Source organism: Chiroxiphia lanceolata, chromosome 4 (genome assembly GCF_009829145.1).
Source record: "Chiroxiphia lanceolata isolate bChiLan1 chromosome 4, bChiLan1.pri, whole genome shotgun sequence".
Classification (NCBI taxonomy): domain Eukaryota; kingdom Metazoa; phylum Chordata; class Aves; order Passeriformes; family Pipridae; genus Chiroxiphia; species Chiroxiphia lanceolata.
The window spans coordinates 39,514,083-39,536,843 of record NC_045640.1 but is presented as its reverse complement, the minus strand read 5'-3'; the positions used below and the strand labels follow the sequence as shown (position 1 = coordinate 39,536,843).

At 40.2% G+C, this 22,761-nt stretch overlaps 2 protein-coding genes across 5 annotated transcripts in view; one reads left to right on the top strand and one right to left on the bottom strand.

Moving 5' to 3' along the window:
• Positions 1–11,590, top strand: part of CLCN3 (chloride voltage-gated channel 3) — a 72,878-nt gene extending 61,288 nt beyond the window's left edge. For 2 of the 4 annotated variants that reach the window (XM_032684831.1, XM_032684832.1), the window contains 5 exons: positions 134–320; positions 1,650–2,048; positions 4,317–4,533; positions 6,813–6,888; positions 8,563–11,590. In XM_032684831.1, the coding sequence (XP_032540722.1) occupies positions 134–320; positions 1,650–2,048; positions 4,317–4,533; positions 6,813–6,888; positions 8,563–8,721 (1,038 nt within the window). In that variant the 3' untranslated portion in view covers positions 8,722–11,590. The remainder of the gene's footprint in view (positions 1–133; positions 321–1,649; positions 2,049–4,316; positions 4,534–6,812; positions 6,889–8,562) is intronic. The other 2 variants (XM_032684833.1, XM_032684834.1) reach the window with 1 other exon arrangement.
• Positions 11,591–13,444: 1,854 nt separating this feature from the next.
• Positions 13,445–22,421, bottom strand: LOC116785401 (histone PARylation factor 1). The gene is made up of 8 exons (XM_032684835.1): positions 22,327–22,421; positions 21,084–21,243; positions 18,880–19,066; positions 18,292–18,390; positions 17,128–17,278; positions 16,209–16,296; positions 15,449–15,621; positions 13,445–13,686 (listed from the first exon to the last, which is right to left on the bottom strand). Exons 1-8 carry the CDS (start codon positions 22,381–22,383, stop codon positions 13,555–13,557), a joined length of 1,047 nt encoding a protein of 348 aa, XP_032540726.1. The 5' UTR covers positions 22,384–22,421; the 3' UTR covers positions 13,445–13,554.
• Positions 22,422–22,761: the final 340 nt, after the last annotated feature.

Below are 22,761 nucleotides of genomic sequence, written 5' to 3'. Positions count from 1 at the left end.
TCAAGGTCACCTTACATGGTTTTAACCTGACAATTTGAGCATTTGCACCTCTTTTGGAAGAAAAAAATTACTTGTAAAGCGATGTGTCAGGTCTGTTCCCAGTAGCATGACACCAGTTCTGTTTATGTTGCAGGTTCCATCTGGGTTGTTCATACCTAGTATGGCAATTGGAGCAATAGCAGGACGGATTGTAGGAATTGCAGTGGAGCAGCTGGCATACTACCATCATGACTGGTTCATTTTCAAGGAGTGGTGTGAAGTTGGAGCTGACTGTATTACACCTGGTCTTTACGCCATGGTTGGTGCTGCTGCATGCTTAGGTAAGTAAAACATAACAAAGTAAATGAGTATCTGATTTTTTCATACATCAAAATAATTATTAAAAAAATTAAAGGAGATATAAACAGGGCAGTTTTGAAACACCTGTTTCTATGGACTTCCCTCTTCAGAATAATACATTCACGTCGCTACACAAGACCCTCTGATCACAAGGATCTGAGGAATAACATGAAATCTAAATTGATGAGAAATAGAAAAATTAAGTAGTACTGTTTACTTTCTTTTTTTTGATATAAAGAGGTGTTATTACTACATCATAGTCAGAAAAATCAGTTTCTTGAAATGTATGAAGTAGAGCATTTACAGGGTCAAGTACAGTTAAAATTGTTAGAAGTAATGTGATCAGCTGCCACATCTACATGAATTGCAAAAATTGTTCTTGAAATTCATAATCCAAACAAAACTTTCAGAAGTGTGTAATGTATTTTTAACAAATCTGGTTTACAAAGTGTTGAAAATCCACTTCGTGGAAAGAGTTTTAAGCTGGGCACGTAAACTAGGAGAGGGCTTTTGAAGGTCTTGTCCTAGCTTATAACTTAGTTGCCTTGGAAATTAAAAGCTGTTAGTAGAGATTTTGCAAAAAGTAGACCTCTTCTTTAATGAAAAGTGTGTTTGGGCAATCAAATAACATGTGAAACAAATTTAGGTTTTGGCGAGGTTGTTTTGTTTTTTAATAGTTCAACTTGAATCACTTTTGAATGCCTTGAAAGACAGATCATATTCTTTTACTGAATAAAGATATGGCATCAGAAACCTTGGCAGAAAAAAAAACCATCTTAAATGCTAACAAAAAGAGAAATGCAATCCCCGCCTTCTCCTGTTGTCCAAGAAGTTTTCTTTTCATCAGCTTAGAATTCTCCTTAGTTTTACGAATTAGCAACAGCATTAAATTCCTAATTCTTTGGGCAACATAACTGTTGAATTGCTACCTGTGACTTCCTGCATTAATTCCATTCTTTTTTTGAATTCTTATCTTACTGGATTTCCTTGCATTTCGCAGTACTTTTAACCCTGATGTGGTGTGAGATAGACACAGTTTTAGTCTTAGTTTATAATAATTAACTGTACATATTTTCCAATTCCCTTTATTATCTCCCTTTCTGTGAGTTTTCCCTGAAACTCTCTTTTTCACTTCTAGAAGTTTTGTGTAAATTTTCTGCATTTGCTTCTGTCGGTATTATACAGAAGGATGTTTGTCAAATGACTTTTCGTGGCAAAGTTGTGTTTGTAGTTCTCAACAGGAAGTCAGGAAATTCTAAATCCATAATTATCTGATACTAGAATGTTACTGGCTACCATTTTTCTTGCAGGTGGTGTGACAAGGATGACTGTGTCCCTGGTAGTTATTGTCTTTGAGCTAACAGGAGGGCTGGAATATATTGTGCCCCTTATGGCTGCAGTCATGACCAGTAAGTGGGTAGGAGATGCCTTTGGTAGGGAAGGCATCTATGAGGCACACATCCGACTGAATGGATATCCTTTCTTGGATGCAAAGGAAGAATTTACTCACACAACACTGGCTGCTGATGTTATGAGACCTCGAAGAAGCGATCCACCTTTAGCAGTTCTGACACAGGATAATATGACAGTTGAAGACATAGAAAACTTGATCAACGAAACCAGCTATAATGGTTTTCCTGTTATTATGTCAAAAGAATCACAGAGACTGGTGGGCTTTGCTCTAAGAAGAGATTTAACTATTGCAATAGGTAATTAAGTTCCAATACTGCATTATTATATATGCAAATTTAATTTATTTTATATCATTTGATATTTAAAATAGAATTTACTCTGTGTGTTTCCAGACTTATTTCAGGTTTATTAAGTATATTATTATCTTCATTAGCAGGCTCTGAAATGAAGAAAATGCTCATCTGTTTTTGTCTTCTGTCATAAAAACAAAAATCATACACAAGTAGGCCAAAACATCATCTAATTTGGTATTTTGTTGGGGTTTTTGAGGCATTTTCCTCAAGTGATGCTACACTAACATTCTTCTTCAAAACTGAGTACTTCTCATTTTAGACCAGCAGGATTCTGTGAGAATTACTGTCTGAGTAATTTTTAAATGTATATCCTATTTTGTTCTGACAGTATGTTATTTACTGTCATTATAACAACTGAGATTGTTTTATGGAGAGATAAGCGCAATATTAATTATTTCAGGTTTCTGTTTTTCAATTTGTTTGTGTAATGGGAAATTTGTCCCTGGGCACATGAGCACACAAGCCCTGTTTGGACCCTCTTTCTCTGGGTGAGTATTAGCACTTGTGTGATACTTGTGCAATGCTTTGTACAGTAGCAAGAAAAATTCTATGGATTCTGAGGATACTACCATAATCAAAGGAAAAAAAGCATTGTCATGTAAGAAAATGCTACAAAACGGTAACATTTGGTGCATGAAATCAGCGATGAAAGTTGCATCTTAACCTACTTTTTTTTTGAGGAGTATCTCTTTAACGAAGACACTTGAGAAAGAGACAAATGTCTCCTGAAAGCTTTTTAAAATATGTTTTGTGTACACCACACTGTTTACTTCAGGAAAATTTTTGCCTATGGTCTTAATACCGTAAATACGATGGTATTACATTATGTAGGACATATGTGAATGTCCAAAACTTGGAAATTATTATAGACGTATAGAAATTATTATATACTCATTTAATTTTGCATTTACTTGAGTAAATGGGGAAATAGCAGAACATTCTTCTAATAATACACTTTCACTGGTAAGACTCGTGTCGGCTGCTAAGATTGTCCAGTGCAAGTTGCTTAGTCTTGCATTGTGGCTGGTTTGAGTCATTGTGCCCTGGCAGCCAGGAGGGCCAACCGTGTCCTGAGGGACATCAGGCAAAGCATCGCCAGCCAGTCGAGGGAGGGGATTGTCCCACTCTGCTCTGCACTTGAATATTTTGTGCAGTTTTGGGCACCATAATATAGGAAAGATATTAAGCTCTTAGAAGAGCGTCCAAAGGAGGGCAGCAAAGATGAGGAAGGGTCTAGATGGGAAGCCATACAACAAGTGGCTGAGGTCACTTGGTTTGTTCAGCCTGAAGAAGAGGAGACTTAGGGGAGACCTCATTGCAGTTTTCAATGTCCTCACGAGGGGAAGCAGGGAGGAAGGTACCAATTTGTTTTCTCTGTTGACCAGTAAGCGGACCCAATGGAATGGCCTGAAGTTGTATCGGGGAGGTTTAGGTTGGATATTAGAAAAAAGTTCTTCACCCAGAGGGTGATCAGTTACTGGAACAGGCTCTCCAGGAAGAGGTCACAGCACCAAGCCTGACAGCTCAAGAAGTGTTTGGACAAGGCTCTCAGACACATAGTGAGATCTTTGGTGTGGTCCTGTGCAGGGTCAGGAGTTGGACTTCTAAGATCCTTGTGGGTCCCTTCCAATTCAGGATATTCTATAATTTTATGATTGTGTGAAATAGTCCATGGTATGGGAGGGAATGTCACCAGCGTGATGAACACATGAAAAGAAAGAGGATTCTGTTCACAAAAAAGTGAAATAATTCATTATAAACAAGAAGGCAACATTTTCAGAGTGGTCAGAAATTCTTTGGTTTCAAAGCAATAATAATTACAGCCCTTGGAATCATGACAGGGGAGCTGTCAATTGAGATTGTTGACAGTTTCTTCAGCAGCTGTCTGTGCACTTCCTGCATGTTATTTTTTACGCCTTTCCACCTCTTTATAGTAAATAAGAGTTACTTATTGGAATGAGAAAAGTAATAGTCAGGGAATGACTGAAGCTAAATGGTAGATAGCTTTTGTGATTTCTGCACAAAGACTTTTTGGGGATGAAGCAGTGGCTATGTAAACACATCGAAATAGCATAGATCAGAATATCAGCATCACTAACATCAGTCTGGTATTGTTGATAAATCTGTCTGTCTGCACTAACTTACTTTACTCCAAAAATGTAAATTCTTCCTCCTCTGCTGTTTTTCCCCCCTTCCCTCTTTTTCTTAAAGAAAGTGCTAGAAAGAAGCAGGAAGGGATTGTTGGCAGTTCCAGAGTCTGTTTTGCCCAGCATACCCCATCGCTTCCAGCAGAAAGCCCTCGACCTTTGAAGCTTAGAAGCATACTTGATATGAGTCCTTTCACCGTGACAGACCACACACCAATGGAAATAGTGGTGGATATTTTCCGGAAGCTGGGTCTGAGGCAGTGCCTTGTAACACACAACGGGTGAGTAAAGTGGCAGCAATGCTGTTCATTTTGTTAATACAGTAATTTTCACCTCCAGGATCAGAGTATTTGAACCGCAATATACACCATGATCATGGTATTTGAACCCATAAGTTTGGCATTGCAACTGAGAAGCCCATCTGTTCATTAAGAAGGTGCTATGCTGTAGCATGTCTCTAAAATTCTTACTTCTCCCTTGTATTCCAAGTAAGCAGGCAGATGATTTTAGTAATTTTACCACGTTCTGTTAAAAGTTAGCTGCCATTCAGCAAGTTTGGTATTTGCTTGTGGAGGAGGAGACAAAACTTGTCTCGCAGAAATTTAGTCTTGCATGGTGCACAGCGTAAGGCCTGTATTTCCTTGTTCTTATCTATGTTCTGGCAACGTGCAATGTACCAGCAGCTGCTGAACATGTACAAATATCTGGGCTCATAAAGAGGAGGAAAAGGAAGAAAATGTTCTAGTCAATATCTCATCTTCTGGAGTTTAGTGATGGCAATTACCACTAAGCTTTTGTTTTTGGAATACTAACAATTAAATAGCTGCTGCTAGTTCTGGAACTTCAATCTGCAACTTTTGCTTCTACAATTCAAAATATTTCAGGAAAGTAATTTTAAGATTTAGAATGTTTGTAAATGAGACTATAGGGAGTAGTCCTGTGATTACCCTTAAATAAATCAGCCCCAGGCATGGAAACATAAATGTTCATTATAATTGCCTCTTATCTAAATTACTCTTTGGGTTTTTTACATGATCTTTTCCTGTGCAGCTATTCCTTTGCCATTCTGCTTTCCTGTATCTCTTGCATTAAACACTTGACATGCAACATGCTCCTACCATAATATCCTGCTTTCCCTTTAGCATGTCTTTTAAGGCCTGTGGGGAGTGAAACTTTGTCTGCTCATCCGCATGTTTAGGATCAATGGCCATGGGACAAGAAATCTGAAATATGGGTGGGACTTTTTGTTTTGCTGTGGGCCAAAGGACTGCTGGTATAAATGGCAAATATTTAAATATTGCATTGGTTTCCAAGTGGGTTTTTTCAGATGTATTTTAAAATAAATTTATTTTAAATGTTCTCCTGCTTTTTTTTTTTTCTTTGATGCATCCCTGTATGGAATGGCAAGTAATGTTTCCAAAAGCATACATGACTTTAAAAGCCTTTCTCGGTAGGGAAAGGATATCATGATCTGACACACAGAAGTTAGTGCAGGCATGCAATGTTTTGGGGCTGGAAATTTGAATTGATAGAACTTAAGAATACTTACTGTGATAAATTTTTTCTCAATTTCTGTTGTTGAATGCTGAAACATTGATGTTAAAATCGCCTCTAAAGAAAGCTTCATCATGCAAAGCTATGTCAAACTCTACTATAAGTTTTTAACTATTTTATGGTAAAGTAGGAGCAAGTTTAATATTTATTGAACTACTTCAGTTTACAAATTTGTGATATTCCATGAGCATACTGTCCATTACAACAAGAGGAGATCATAAATACTAGTACTGGTGATATTTAGCCATGGGTTTGTATAGCCTTGGGGACATCAAGGAGTACTTTGTATTTTGGCAAATTTTTTGCAAACAGAATATAACAACATAAAGACACACATCAGCATAGTGGTTCCAATCCAGATAGGATTGTGCAGAAATTGGTGCTGATGACAGAGAAAAGACTGTGCCTCACTCTTCCTAATTTGTACCAGAATTCCAGGGAGTTGTTCTTGATTTATACTGTCCTGAACGAAAAATCTGTTTGAATTTGGCTGTTTCTAGAGACATCAGATAACCTGGCCCTCTAGGGGAGCTTCAAACCTAAAGTGCTGTACTTTACACAGTTACTACTTTGTTCATCTACTGTGGCTTGTTAAAATGTGAATAATTATCTTCATGTGTGAGGAGAAATAACTACTGAACAAAGGAAATACAAAGTAGATTTTAGTTTCAGTGCCTTTAAAACCCCAAAACACGTGAATCTGGGGAGAAGGGATAAAGTATGCTTCCCTGATGTGTACCTGATATGAGAAACATGTTGCTCTGGGGTCACTGAATTGTGTTCAGCGTTTTGGGAGAAAAAGAAAAAAAGCAAAATCTGGGAAAGGGTACTGACTTTCAAATAAGTTTTCAGTTAATTATCTCATTAGCTTTCCTGCAACCATTCTTTTGTTTTTGTTTTTGGTTTTTTTTTTTAGTTTTGCTCTATTCTAATCCTTTTCCATTATGATTAGAAGTTTTTTTTATTTGATTTCACACAGTTATTAGCATAACGTGATCTGTTTCAGGATTGTCTTGGGGATCATCACAAAGAAGAACATATTAGAGCATCTCGAGCAACTAAAGCAGCACGTCGAACCCTTGGTGATTAGATATATCAGATCTCATAATTAGACACATTAGAAGTCAGGAAGCATGAAACTTGTGAACTGTTCAGGGCTTTTATGACATCGGCTGAACAATGAAATCATCTTATGCTCAAAATTTGTATTCAACCATAAAACAGTATGTGCAAAATCCTTTTGTAGAAATGAAGCTGTTAATGTGGACATACTGTTAGTCACAACATTAAAGGAAAGTAAACAGTAGACTTTCTGATACTTGTGTTGTTGAGATCATGTAGATCCATCTGGTTGATCTGGTTTCCCCAGGTGGGAAAGCACACACCTAGGAATATTTTTTCCCCCACCTAATGCAAATTAAGACTTTCATATATGCCAATTCCTTTTTCTGATCAGGACAGCTTTAAATAGCTGTTAAATAGCAAAGTATCACATCTTCTGAGAAGCAAAGACAAGCGTGTTTTAACCACAGCATTAGATCTTCCCTGTAATCCCCCTTTATCAACATGATTTTTAAAAAATATTCTTATTTTTAGTAAAGTCCTATGATTTTATGGAAAGTCCTGTGGTTCTGCTGCTGATACCTACAGCAGTTAGTGCACCCCTTTATAAAATGTTCAGTGATATCCAGAGCCACTAAGTGGCATGCTACTATGTTGACTGTTGACTTCAGAATCTAGATATAGTTTTAACCATGATGTTGTGAACTAACCTTAGATAGGTGGTAAACTTCGTCTTAATTTGGACATGGGTTGCTAGTTACATCTCTACTAAACATATCCACCACATTTAGCTGCTTATGTGCAAAACATGCTAATTATGTTCTCACTTTATGCTAATATTTCACAAGTATTTCATGCATCCTTTAATAAGACAAATTGAAATGTACTAACCAGAATAATAAGGGCAGCAGCTCATTCATTCTGCTCTTTGCTTCTCTTGTGATATTATCCTTTTGGACAGTCTCACTCTGTTTGATGTTTCGCAGTTATAATTTTGAAAGACTCTCTCATAAGAGCACTGTATCCAAATTGGAAAATGAAGATTTTCTTTTAGTATTCACAGTTTATTTTCTAAAGCCATGAGTTCCAAAAACTATTTAACTGTTGTTTATTTTACAAAAGTTTCATGGCTGATACAGTGTGCTCCTAAGAATACATTGAGCCTGAGCCAGTGCATCAGACTGGAAGGATCCTTAAGGTTTTAAAATGGAGGGAAGGGGAGTTTGATTTGCTGTTAGGATTTTGGGCCATCGAGCGGTACATCACTTCTGATGGCTAGGTTGGAACATATCTCCCTTATTAAATGGGATCAATATCACTTCTTTTTCATACCTCTCTTTTCTTTGTCCCTCTTTGTTACTTTTTTGTTGGCATACACTAATCAAAATTTGATTTTTGTAGAAGCGAAAAGTTAAATAAAAATTGTGATGGGCTCTACTTGTATTACTTGTATTTCATTAAAATGGACTACAGCTGTCAGAGACCATCTGATACGGTGTCTCAGCATTGCTGTGTTTTATCAAACTGGTGGTTCGTCAACATTCTGATTAATAAAATGTTTTTGTTTAAATGAGAAAATCAGGCTGTTTACTTTTGCTCTATTCCTGTCAACAAAAAGGACTTGGCTACAGATATGTTCCGCTTTATTATTTCCCTGCCTGGATTAATATCAGTCTTCCATTTATCCTTTTCAGGCGCCTCCTTGGCATTATAACAAAAAAAGATATCCTCCGTCATATGGCCCAGACGGCAAACCAAGACCCCGCCTCCATAATGTTCAACTGAAACCCATAGCTGAGGAGAGAGAGGAAACGGAAGAGGAGGTTCATTTGTTGAATAGCACAACACTTTAGTCTGGGGAGTACTTCTAAAATCAGAGACGAGAGCTGGGGTTTTGTGTGACAGTGCTGCTGGCAATCAGGAGTCGGTCTGGAGGAGTATGTGGAGAGGAGGAAGGCTGATGGGAGTGTGGGAAGGGAGAGCTGCTGTCCTGCACTGGATGCGTCCCGAGGCATCAGGTCTGCCATGATAGTGCAGTGCCATTCTCCAGCCCCAGCCTGGTACTTCAGCATAGAAGAGATGTGTTATTAATCCCTGTTTCTGGAGGGATTGTTCTGAATTGAGCCATCTTGTGGAGACTGAAAGGTCTTTCCCTTTTTACCATTGAAAACTGTTGTGTTAACTCATGAAACGTATTAACTATTACATGTCACCTTTCTACATTCCAGAAGAGCTTTATTTCTCTCTCTCCTGAGCCGTAACAAACAGCCTCTTTAAAATTGGTGTGCCCTTCTGAAGCAGTTGTTTCTCATATTGAGATGTACTGTGAGTTACTGAGGTTTGATCACAAGAAGGAGGTTTTTCTTGTGCCATTAAACATGTGAGTTTGTACATCATGAAATGCTTGGGGCAGTGCAGATCCACTGCAACAAAACCAGATTGAACAGGTAATACCTTGCAAGAACCATGTGAGGCTTCTTTCAACCCATGTGCTGTCATGATATGAGAAAACTCAAACCAGATGAAACTAGCATTTCAAAGAAAAATACTGGTTTTGCTGCAGAAAATATCAATAATGTGACCTGGTCTTATGCAATTTTTGTATTATTGAAAACACTATGATATATACCAATGTTGTGCAGTATAAGGAAAAATACTGCTATACTACTAGTTTAAGAGCTGGAACAATTCTGTATACGTGTATCTGGTAAAAATTGCATGCTACAACACTGGAGATCTTTTTCCCCCCCTGTAAAATTTGAGAACGGTCATTTTATTTTTTTCTTCTCCACAAAAGACGTTCCACTGCTGACACGGTAGGAAGAAATGTAACTCATAACTTGCACTAAATGTATATTATTTTTCTTGAAGTTTTACCATTCTTTATTTATATTTGTATGGATTAAAAAAATCTATTAAATATGAATCAGTTAATATCTCACATAACTAATTACCTTTTTAATGTGATTTTATAGAATAATTCATAATCCTCTGCAAGTAATGGAGGATTAGCAAATGTTTACAACTAGATGAAGGGTTTCAACAAAATGGCTTCTTTATGATCCAACATACATACAAGATCATTTTCAAATATAACTTTCACTGCCGTTACCTTGGATTTCCTTGTTCCTTTACTAGCAGATAACTGGAACAGTAATATTAAAATTTTATTTAAAAACAACCTGCAGGGTTTTAAAATTAATAGGAGAAAGCAACTATATAGAGTGCTTTTGGCTCTTTTTTTTCTCCCAAGTACATAGAGGTGTAAATTATATGTAGCCACACCTGAGCAGCTGGGCAGAATTGAATGCAGTACTTGAAACTTTGGCAGGACTTTAAAATTCAGCAGCAACACACACACTAGTTGGTGAACTGATAGATTCCTAACTTCTTTACAGTAGATTATTTTGTTTCATATTCATTTTATCAAGCCACCACCACAAATGTATGCAGAGGAAAAAAAGCAATATAATATAAGCCTAAACTAGGGAGGAAAAAATTAAGAAATCTGGCTGACAAAAATCATGTTTTGTTACGTGGGGTCGGATAAAATTTCTTTCTTTTAACAATTATGCTCACAAGACTGCAAAAATTCCAAAAATATAGGCATTAAAATTAAAATAACAAGTACGGCATTCATCACAGTTACCTCAACCATCTTTATTCACCAAGTACTCAGTATGATTTTATTTTAAGTACAATAACACACCGAACCAAAATTCTGGTACTTTTGGCAAGCTGCAAAATAATGCCTGTACTTAAGGAAGTGCACTGCTGAATTTTAACCGATTTTTCTTTGTTAAAAACTGCCATTGACACTTCATCATCTCATCTCTTGCAGCAACTGGAACCAGTAGAAAGTGAAATGTGCCAGTGCACTCACAGTGCTCAGGCCCTGTATTAAAAACAGGTTTGGAAATGAAACAGGGAATCGGGCTGTGTTAAAACAGGAGTGTTGCAGCCACCTGTAGACTTCCATGTGGAGCGCTGGTGGTTAAAAATTTACTGTTACATTGCGTAAGCCTGAAGAAGAAGAAAATTCACAAAGAGCAGGAGTTGGCCCATTTACAGAAGACAGCTCTGGAAGTTGTCTGGTTTTTTTTCCTACAATGGAAGAATATAAACACACTACACATACAAAAATTGCTTTAAATCAGTTTGAAATTTTTGCCATGCCTAATGCTCTCCTGAAACACTGCTATGTGTGCTGTATTAACTTGCACCTAATTCTACAGACTGTACTATCTGAATTAAAATACAGTTCACACCCCTGCTGTGTTTTATAATTTGTGTAGATCCCGAGTGCTGCATATAAATTGTGCATCTGTTTACTCTTCTTAACCTGCTAAGCTTTCCCTGTTGACATGTCTTCTGGTAAACATACAGTAGAGGTTCTGGTAAGGAAGTATGTGTGCCTGTGCTGTGAAACAAAAATGTCCTAATGTAAAACTTGCAGCGCCTTACTCGAGTTACTAATTTGAAAAAAAATGTGGTGGATGGGAGGGGGAAAGTGTCAGCATTTTTTATTTTTTCAACCATTCAGATACTGGTTCATGAAGAATGCATTATTTGTTAATCTGTGATGTTGCCTAGAGCTGTATTTAATATTGATCTTAATGTTTTTATTTATAATAGTGTGGTAGAGCTGCATATCATTACAGTAAAAATTCTCATTACTGTGATGATTTAATCAGACATTAAAAACTTCTGTATGACCATTTATTGTTCTGTTCATGCTTTTTTATTGTTTTCACAGTATTTATGGTGGTTTTGCATTTATTTTCACCTGAGAGAAAATTAACAGCTAGAAATCTTACATATAAAACTAGTAAGCAGATAAAGGAAAGAATGAATTTTACAAGGTGCAGTCTTTGCATTGCCTAGTATTTGGCTACAAATTAGTAGCCAAATCAACCCAATCACACAGGTAGGGCTTTTTTCCAAAACAAACATTTAAGTTTTTGTTTTAATTATAGAATAGTTGGCTTTTCTGATTTAAAATGGTTAAAAGTGGATGATGGTTTTGTTGTCTAAAAGCCATCTGTTGATGATGTATATTCATAGAATAGCCTGGGTTGGAAGGGACCTTCAAGATCATCTGCTTCCAATCCCCCTGCAGTGGGCAGGGACACTTTCACTGGACCACATTGCTCAAAGTCCTGCTCAATCAGACCTTGAACACTTCCAGGGCTGAGGCATCTACCACCCCTCTCGACACCCTGTTCCAGTGTTTCACCACTCTCATAGTAAAAACTTCTTTCTTGTCCTATTGCAGCAGGCCCTGCTAAAGTCTGTCTCCCATTTAATGATGAACAGCACTCAGTAATTTTTCAGTTGGTGTAACAAATTTCATTCTGCATCGCATTAATAGCTGAGCATGGATTTCCAGTCTAAAGTCCCCATTGTTGCAGATTTAAGTTCATATTTAAATAACAGTGCAAAAGGTGAATTTTAAGGTCCCTTCCAACCCAAACCATTCCATGATTCTACTTTTCTATTACGTGTATAATTTACAGGGCATTAATATGAAGGCCTATTCTGTTCAGAACATAAGACTAAATATTCAAGAAAGTACCTCTTTTTTTATATTTAAAACAAAACTCCAGGCCCCTGAAAGAGTCACTGTCTGCTTGTGCTTGAATAAATAGAACATGCTGAGTGAAAGGGAGGAAGTTGTCAAATTTACAAAAGTAGATTACCTCTTTCATTTAAAACTGAAGATACTTTTCTGCAGCACTGTAACCTACACTGTGAATTGGAGGTACAATCTGTGGCTAAAAAAGTAGGAATGACTTAAATTTGAGCATGTTGCTCCTGGCCTGTAATCTTTGTCAGTAGTAATCAGTATTACTTTCTGTCATTAGTATTTCTTACTGTCATTAGTAATGCTGTGACTTACTACAATGGAAGTCACTGTATGGTGGCAGGTCTGTTGAGTCAGAGCAAATGTTATTTTCCATTGTTTATGGACTGTTATTTCAATCAGTTGCCCAAGAATAACTCACAGAGCTGTGGGCCAATGAACTTGAAAACATGCCATTTCTATTTTATACAAAATCAATTTGGTTCCATTTTTAAGTGTCCAGATTAGTGTTGAAAGCTGGGGATGACTTCTGATTAGCAAGGTAGCAATTGCAGTGGAATTCCATGTTTGTCTTGTACCGTCATTTGTTTCCTCCAAACTGAGCCAGCCCCTGGAGTGCAGGACCTGCGTTAGTGCTCTGCCACAGACGGGAGCGCTGCTGTAAGGGAACGCTGCACCTGCGGGTGAGGAGGCGCAGAACGGCACCAACAATCACCCGGAGCACGGACGTGAGGCTCCGCAGGTGTGTACGGAACAAGCTGGCTGCCTCAGTCACCTGGCCGGTGCCTGCAGGCGCTCCAAGCAGTGTGAGGCAGCAGCCCGCCCTTCCCATTCTCCCTCACGCCAGGGGGGGCGCAGCCCGGGCAGGCGCGGATGTGTCCGGGCCGCAGCCCCGCCCGCCCCTCCGCCGCAACAGCCCCGCCCGGCGACACGTCACCCCCTCCCCGCCGGGCCCGGCCCGCCGCGCGCAGCCAGCACCGGGAAACAGCGCGTTCCTATGAAAAGCTTTACTGACCCCAAGACACCGCCACCGAGTACAAAAAGCCCCCCCCACACACAGACAGACAAGGCTGCCCGCCCCGCCGTAGCCCCGGTGCCCGGCTCAGGGCTCCAGCTGGTCCAGGCCCTCCTCCCGCCGGCTGCCCAGGTGCGACTCGATGATCTCGGCAAAGAGGTTCCTCTTCAGCAGAGAGTAAGCCAGGGGCAGCAGCTGGCCCACCGTCTTGTGGAAGTACTGCAGGAGACAGGGAAAACAAGGCTTTGTTCATCCCGGGGCACCACTCTCTTCACCCACTCCCAAAGTGGCTGAGCACATCCTCATGCTACACCTGTCACAGCCACAGCCACAGCACGCTCAGGCGGGGCTACCTGAGATAGAAAACTATTTTTAGTGGTGCAGGAAATGACGGTGCTATTACAGTATGAAGAGCTCCAGCCTGTGGCTGAAGTCCTGTGTCCTGTCACACTCCACAGCTCGAGGGGATTACAATGGTACCTGTAGTAACCATTTAAGCGCTTTAAACGTAAAAAATGTCAGACTGTATTTAGCATTTGCAATGATTATTGCACATGTAAGCAGATTATAGCTCTTATATGAAGGCTACAAGATTTAAGTCCCTTTCCCTGTCTTGGGCTACAGATAAAGTGTCAGTGTTTCTCTGGCTCTGTAAGCAAGGGGACAGGAAGGCTCCAGTCAGAACCAGAAAGCAGCTCCCAGTATGAGCTCTAAAGCTGGCAGGGACCAAACCACCAAGTAACTTAAGTGTGAAGTTGCTGTTTTTTCCTTTCTGTTTACTAAACAAGAAAATGAAGGTTTCTATTTTTAGAAAACAGCTGCAAAGTTACAGCTGTTTCAAACTGCTGCCTAAGATAGACAGAAGACACCTGATACTGCTGTAAACATGTAATTTGCTGCTGCAGGACTTTGTCAGGGTTTAGTTTCGTGTATCAAGAAGCACAAAGCGCTAAAGCTGGGTGTTTGCCTTCACCTACTCAAGCCAACCGGGAAAAACTGTTTCCTTCACTGCCCTTCCAGTTGCAGACAAGATTTAAGCACCTGAAGCAGCCCAGTCACTGAACAAAGGGTCCTAAATGAGCAGGATATCAGAGGAAAATACCACACATTTTCAGACGCTGTACAGAACTTAAGAGAGCAGGACAGGAAATCTAAGAAACACATTAGTGATTTAAAAGTGCATGGTAAGAGCAGGAAGTTTTCCTTCATTTCAATGACTAAACATTTTAACTAAAGTTCAGCACAGCTCTTCTGGGCCTACATTTAGTATTGAAAGATAAAAATCTTTCACATGATACTCTGGAGCACCGATACTGGTTTTGCTAGAAGAAGCTATTTTGTATGGATCCATTTGTATTAGGTTGATGTTTAACTTCTTTGTGTTATTTTCTAGCCATAGACTGATTACAGATATGAGCCTTTTCATCAACAGGGCGAATGTTTTAATACAGAACTAAAACAGAATACAGAACAAAAAGCGCTAAGCAGAATCTTTATGTATAATTAAGTGCTATTAAGTGAATCAACTTATTGATGATATTCACTGTTAACAAAGAAAAAGGGAAGAGACCTCAGGTGGGAGGTGCCCTACACAGCCAGAGGCAGTGCAGCCAGACAGCTGACCTGGAGTCAGATTTTTCCAGCTAGGGTTACTACAGTCCATTTCTTGATCCAGTTGAATTTGGGTGCCTGTGCCTATACAAGCAGTTGGGGACAGGGGGCTTCAACTATTCAGTATATTTAGATCAGACATTCTGCACTCTACTTCTGGATTGCAGGATTGGGCTTTCCTATGCACAATTTTAAATTCAACACGGAATAATGTCCTTAAGTGTGACTTTCTAACAGTCTTCATGAATTAACAATATTCTTGTAGACCTTTATGATTTCTAGGGATAATTATTCTACAACACAGAACAGTTCCTGGTTCACGTATAAAATAATGCATAACTTTGTGAAGTATGATTCCTGTAGTACTCACATGTGATCCATAGCAAAAGAGGTCCATACCCAGTTCGTACCCCATTCCATAGTCACATTCATCATTAGCAAACTGAACAAAGGTCAGCATTTCTTGAATGGGTGCAAAAGCCTTCACTCTCTCATCATCAGTAGGAGCATCAACAATAGCCTTGCAAATTTTTTTAAGATTAGCTGCAAAAAAACCGAAGTCAAATATCCAGATGTTTAAGTAAATAAATTTAATGTTGCACAGAATAGTCTATGGCAAAACCATACCTGTGTGTCAACTAAGTGGGCACACCCTGAACTGCTGGTGAAAAAGCTTACCCCTTTCCTTGGCTGCTCATTCTTGCCCCCTGCCCAACCCTCTGAGTTCCCCCATAGAGAGAGACAAGCATTTGTGCGGTGAACTTCCATCAAGGAACTGATTCTGGTTAAAACAACAGTGGGAGAAGAGGATGGATAAGAAATAAAGCCACAAATCCCTGAACAGAGATCAGTTTTTTGGATCTACTTCCTGCATGGCTGTGCCAATACAAAAGATCATCTAAACTACTAAATCTGAAATAATAATTCCTGAAGTAACATGTTCCATTGATTTTCATTTGGTTAATCTAAAGACAATACTTTGAGCTCAAGTGTGATGGTTAAGACTTCTACCTTTTACTCCTACCACTCACTCTACGTAGAAAATATGAATGCAGTTTGTTTTTTGCAGAGCCTGTGTGACTGAAGGTTGTTTAAATAAAGTGGAAGAATATCGTAAACAAGATATTTACCATTTGTTTCAGGAAGTTCTCTGTATCCAACATCATTTTTGTCTACAGGAACAACTAGACCTGCTCCATGAAATGCTTTGGTCACCACCTAAATAAAGGGACAGGACACAGAACATAGCACCATAAGACAGTACTGTGACATAAAACCACTCACCGCATTAAACACTAATATCTGTCTGCTGGTGGTCAAACCTAATATAGTGTCCTGGCTCCACAACATCAACTCAGTTTCAAATTACTTTCAAGTGCTGAAGTTTAAAATAACTGAAAACTCCAGTCAAGCTCTGAAGTTTAGGAACCCTTGTAGTCGCTTGTGTAGCATGGTACCTCATTTGTTTAGCCACCTCCTACCATAATTATTTCTGATAGGTATGCAAAACTGTTACTACCCATACTGTTACTACCCATACTGTTACTACCCATACTGTTACTACCCATACTGTTACTACCCATACTGTTACTACCCATACTGTTACTACCCATACTGTTACTACCCATACTGTTACTACCCATACTGTTACTACCCATGGTCCTGTTTCTAACAGATTCAACCCAACTGTTTTAATCTTCCATTTCAACCAGTTTTCTCCATGCCCTCCATTTGTTTTATTTTTTTAGACTACTGCCCTTATTGTGGTTTTTTTGGTGGTGGTTTGTTCCTTTTGTTTGTTTGTTTGTTTTTAAATTGAATTTTGTTTTACAAGCATAATGTGTTTTTATTTAGTCCTATTATTTGGAACACACTTGTATTAATTTTCCCTCTCCTGAAGTTTTAGAGAGAGATGATTGGCTCTGAAAATTCTTAAATGAAGCATCCTTACTAACTAGAAGGATGAAAAAAAAAAAAAACCAAACAGGAAAGGAAATGAAAAAAGTTTAACAGAACTTAGTTCTCTCCAGTGGATGAGGAAAGTCATACTTTCTTATCTCTCTGTTTCATCTTCATGGTTTTTTGTTCCAGAGAATAACCCAGATCTTTTGCTGTCCTTGTTAGCTTTTCATCTAGGTCTCTCAAAACAGCACTTTTCTTTTTATCAGTCACTTCCTTAAGTTTTTTCGACAAAAATAATCTGCAAACAGAAAAAACCATGCCTTAACAGAAAATAAACAAATCTATAGCCTTTTAAACACTAAACCTCCAGTTCTTATAATGAAGAGTAGCAGTCCTGAGTTTATTTATACAAAGACTTGGAAATGCAAGGCTCGTTTAGCAAGAAAGAAAAGTTTGGCACAGACAGTACTTGGGCATTTCTTATCTGTATCTGCATTACCACCTAGTTTATGCAATCAGCAGGTGCTGAAGATTCTCTTGAACTCAGTAGCTGTTCATCTTTCTATCTTACGAATTCAGTTTGCTGCTTTCGTGCCATATACACCATTTGTCATCCAAGTGACGCACACAAATACATATTTATGAGTTTCCTCATGGTGCTTTCAAAACAAATGTCCTCGTTTAACTCTGCACTGCACAAGGATTCTTTTGCAGAAGCCACTATTCAGCCTGCTTCCGCTGACTGACACATGTCTGTCCTTAGAAAGCTTTCCATTTTTAACCGGCAGGGATGAGATCTGTTGTTTACGTTCCTGACATAGAATCACGTAAAGCTTCATGAATCATCCTGAGTTACATATCCATATAAATGTTATCCTGCCCCAAGGTCAGAAATGGCACTTCTTGTATTTATTCATTATATACAAAAGAAATGTATTTTTACATAGGCAAGAGCAAGAGCCAGATGCTACTGCGATACTCTGATTTCCTTCACCACTGTTTGAGATGCCCACCCTTTACTTACCAAGTATTTTACACCCAGTGGGTACTTTTTCCCCTGTAGAGCCTATCCCTGCCAACATATTTAAAGAATGAGATAACTAACAATTATCTATTTTAATTCTGAAAGGAAAACACTGTCAAAAAACCTATAAAGGCTTTCAAGAGAACCTTAAGACTTGCTAGCAGTGGCAGAAAATAAGCGTGAATTTCTTAGAAAGACATGTAAATAAGTTAGCTGCATTATTCCACACCTCACAATTAACAGTTTCTACTCTATTTTTTATAAGTAAAAGTAAGTATGAACCTTACTTGACTGCTGCAAAGACATTATCACCAAGTTGTGAAATCACACAGCCCTTCTTAGCTTCATTTGCACCAACCCACACTGGGAGCTCATCTGGCACATCCCTATTGAGGAAAAAGTACACACAAATAGTCAAGGTGTGTCCATTTCTCTTATTTCAAAGCAAAATTAATTTGCTTCCTCACTATGCTGCCATCTTCTTCAGACCTATCAAGAAATGCCCCTAGATCTAAAGCTCTAAGATCTTAAAGCATGCCTTAAAGAGAGCTTGCATCTATACATGCAGAGAGAATACCTGTTCCCTTTAATTCATTTGACTTTTTCTTCCAAGTATCATGGCAAAAGTTAAAGATTAAGGTGCTCTGGATGGCTGGGGGAGGTAGTTTAATAAATATTTAAATCTAGTCTCCAACTCCAGTACCTGTGATCTTTTTTAATAAAAAGATATCAAGCCATGCGTTAATATCCTATTACAGAAGAGAAAGATTCTTGTTTGATGATTGTGTGCAAGTGTCAAATCATGTCTCATGGAGAAAATAGGACAAAAAACTGCATAATTATGGTCCTGCAAGAGCATACAGGAAATTAAATACCTGAAATATCCCATGTGATACTGTGTTTTGCTATCCCCAACAAGTATAGTCTGGAATTCTGGGGGATCATAGAAGAATCTCCAATGAAGGTTGAAGTTCACATCTGTTGATTTTGGTTTTTTGTGTTTTCCAGCAAGAATATCATATGGTCCAACCAGTTTAAGTCCAACACTTGACACAAGTGCATCTGAAAAGCAAAGCATGAATTGATTTACATTCTGGTGGGTGGATATCTAGATGCAGTTCCTGTGTCACTCAGGTATCAAAAGCTTCCACAAATTCCATCAAACACTGTTTACCAGACAAGGAGAGCTGAGACATTCTTTTGTCCAGATAGCTTTCATTTGAGAGTTATTACACTTCTCATAAGAAGTAGCCGTCAACAGTTCAATGTCTAGATGGAGATCAGTGATGAGTGGTGTTCCTCAGGGGTTTGTACTGGGACCAGTACTATTTAATATTAATCTTTATCAATTACACAAGACAGTGGGATCACGTGCACCCTCAACAAATTAGCTGATGATGCCAAGCTCAGTGCTACAGTTGACACTCCTGAAGGTGGGATGCCATCCAGAGGAACGGGGATATGCTTGAGAAGTGGGCCCATGGGAATCTCATGTATTTTAACAAGGTACAAAGTGCTGAACCTGGGTCAGGGCAAGCCCTGGTATCAACACAAGCCTGGGGATGAACAAATTGAGAGCAGCCTTCCCGAGGACTTCGGGGTGCTGGTGGGTCAGAGGCTGGACATGAGCTGACAACATGCAGTTGCAGCCCAGAAAGCCAATTGTATCCTGGGCTGCATCAAAAGCAGCATGGCCAGCGGGTCAAGGGGGGGGATTCTGGTCCTCTGCTTTGGTGAGATCCCACCTGGAGTGCTGCATCCAGCTCTGGGGGGCCCCAGTACAGAAAAGACCTGGCCCTGCTGAAAGGGGTCCAGAGGAGGTTCATGAAGATGATCAAAGGGCTAGGGCATCTCTCCTGTGAAGACAGACTGAGAAGTCTGGGGTTGTTAGCCTGGAAAAGAAAAGGCTCCAAGGAGACTGCAGCTTTTAAATATTTTAGGTGCTGAAGACAGGGACAGACTTTTTAGCAGGGTCTGTAGCAATAGAATGAGGGGTAATGGTTTTAAACTATAAAAGGGTAGATTTAGACTAGATATAAGGAAAAAATTTCTTAAGATGAGGGTGGTGAAACACTGGAACAAGTTGCCCAGAAAGGTAGCGGATGCCCCATGCTTCGAAACATTCAAGGACAGGTTGGATAGAGCTCTAAGCAACCTGGTCTAGTTGAAGATGTCCGTGGTTATTTTAGGGGATTAGACTAGATGAACTTTAATAGTCCCTTCCAACCCAAATCATTCTATAACTCTAAAAAACCTTGTCATTTCTAGAGCACACAGGGATGGCACATTCTGTTATATAATAAATTTGAGGAGGTTGAAACCCAGATTTAGCAGTGCTTACACTGAGTTAAAGCCTTTTCTGCCTCTCACCCCACCAGTGGCAAAGCTGTGGATGTACAAGGAGCTGAAAGGGGACATAGCCAGGACAGCTGACCCCAAGTGACCAAAGGGATATTCCATACCATATGGCATCATGTTCAGTATATAAACTAGGGGAAGACGGAGTGTAATTTCGAGTGATGGTATTTGCCTTCCCAAGTAACTGTTACGTGTGACAGAGCCGTGCTTTCTGGGAGTTGGCTGAACACCTGCCTGGCCATGGGAAGTGGTGAATGAATTCCTTGTTTTATTTTGCTTCTGCATGTGGCCTTTGCTTTCCCTATTAAACTATCTTTAGCTCAACCCACACATTTTCTCACTTTCACCCTTCTGATTCTCTCCCCTGTCTTACCAAGGGGGAATGAATGGCTGCACAGTGCTTAGTTGTTGGTTAGGGTTAAACCACAATATATCTAGGAAACTTGAGTTCCATATCAAACATTTTAAATGTACCTGCATGAAAGGTAGATTTAGACAACATTTAGTCCCTCTGTATTGCACAATTTAAGTAATCATATTTTAGAAAGCCTGAAGTATACATCTGATTATATCCAGGATTCCTGTTTACACTCACATAAATATCCTGCATCTAAACCACAAACTGAAGCTGCATTAGAATGCATCTGACCACCTCCACTTTGTCTGCTTTCAGGCTGTTTTTGAGAGTGAAAGTTAGAAAAGGCAAAATTTAAAACCTCACCACTTGGTTTCTCAGGATCTAGTTCCTCACAAAACTTCCAAAACTTGTAGAAGTCCTCAGGCAGTCTAAGCCGATAACATGTTTCTGCTTCTTGACAAAGACTGTCAGGAATATCTGCCTGATTTGATCTTCTCTTCTTGACAGCTCCATTTTTTTCGCTCTGTAGATGAAAAAAGAAAGCCCACAGCTAATTTAGCTGATTTCTGTCAGCTCCACCAAAGGATTTTACAAAGTTTTATATTCATGGAGGAACAATGATTAGGACCACTAGGGCATGTTTGTTAGTTAAAGCAGCATATATACAGATTAGAACACCTATTTTGGACAGAATCCATTAGAAGTGCAGTCTCTGATATGTGCTAAACATGTATGAAGTAGTAAACTGCTACTTTTATGTTAATGGGTCAATATAACCAACAGAAGGTCTTCTATAAGTTAATTAAGCAAAGGACTAAGCAACCCCAAAGTTTAATTTAAGTTCTAAATTATTTTAAAATGACAATTTCCAATCCCACCACAGCCTCTATCTAATAAATTTAGATGTTTACAGATAATTGAAAGTAGGGATACTATTTTGTCATGTCTGGTTAAATGACACAACAAAAGTCCTCTAGTCTCTACTGTCTGAACTACTGTGTTATTCACCATCAGGAGTAGTGCAGTTTACAGTGCAGCATTTTAAAAGTAGCTTAAAGCTGAAGTTGCTGTTAAAAATGATGTAACGTAAACCGAAGCAGACGAGGAAATATCCATACTGAGCATACGCTCCACTAGAGCAGTAGCCTCCATTACTCCGTACCTGAAAGAATAAAAATTAAAAAAAAAAAAAAAAAAGAAGGCAGCAAGGTTTCTTTCCTGTTTTTAGGAAAGGCCAACGCGGAGGACACTTCCTCTCCGAAATGGGGCCGCCGCCGCCAGGTATCCAGCGACACCGAGTGCCCCGTACCCAGCGCTTCCCGCTGGGATGATGCGGCGGCTGCCGGGCACAGCGCACCTCAAACGCGGCGGTCCCGGGAGAAGCCCCGGGGGAGGAGCGGCTCCCGCGCAGGAGAACGAGGGGCCCTGGGGCTTTCCTCACAGCGACGGAGCAGACAGAGCGAGGAGCGCGGAGCCGGGGACCGACGCTGCGACAGGGCACCCGCTCCGATCCAGGCCTGCGGCCCCGCGGCTACGGCGCTCGTAGCTCGCCCGCCGCCCTTCCCAGGGTGTCCCGGGCCGTGTCCCGCCGCTCCCCCCGCCCCACCTGCTCTCCGGCGGCTCCCGCCGCGCCGCGCGGCCTCCGCTTCCCGCCTCCTGCCATGCGCTCGCGCCGCCCGCATCCCGCGCCGCGCGCCCGCCGCGCCCAGCGCGCGCGCTCCGCGCCTGCGCATCCCGACGGCAGCTGCCGAGCCAGCCCGCTCCGCAGCGGGAGGGACGGGGAGGGGCGACCGGCTCCCCATGGGATGTGCTACACCTGGCACTGCGGCGGCCGGGCGGGCGGCCAGGCGGGAAGAGGAGGAACGCAGTCAACCCTGGATGGCGAACACGGCTGGTGCTGGAGACAAGGCGTGAGCTCACCGCCTTCCCTCAGCGGTACATACACTGCCTGTATTCAGAGGCTGATTTTATTAAGCCCTAATTACACACACGCGCGCTAATTCCTGTACTGCGAGTTAGGCTGGTCTATTGGAATGACACA

Coding starts and splice junctions, on each gene's coding strand:
- LOC116785401 (XM_032684835.1), bottom strand. CDS start 22,383: ATGGCAGGAGGCGGGAAGCGGAGGCCGCGCGGCGCGGCGGGAGCCGCC. Junction 18,391..18,879: donor TATCACATGGGATATTTCAG/GTATTTAATTTC, acceptor TTTCCTCAATAG/GGATGTGCCAGATGAGCTCC. Junction 15,622..16,208: donor AGAACTTCCTGAAACAAATG/GTAAATATCTTG, acceptor GTTTTTTTGCAG/CTAATCTTAAAAAAATTTGC.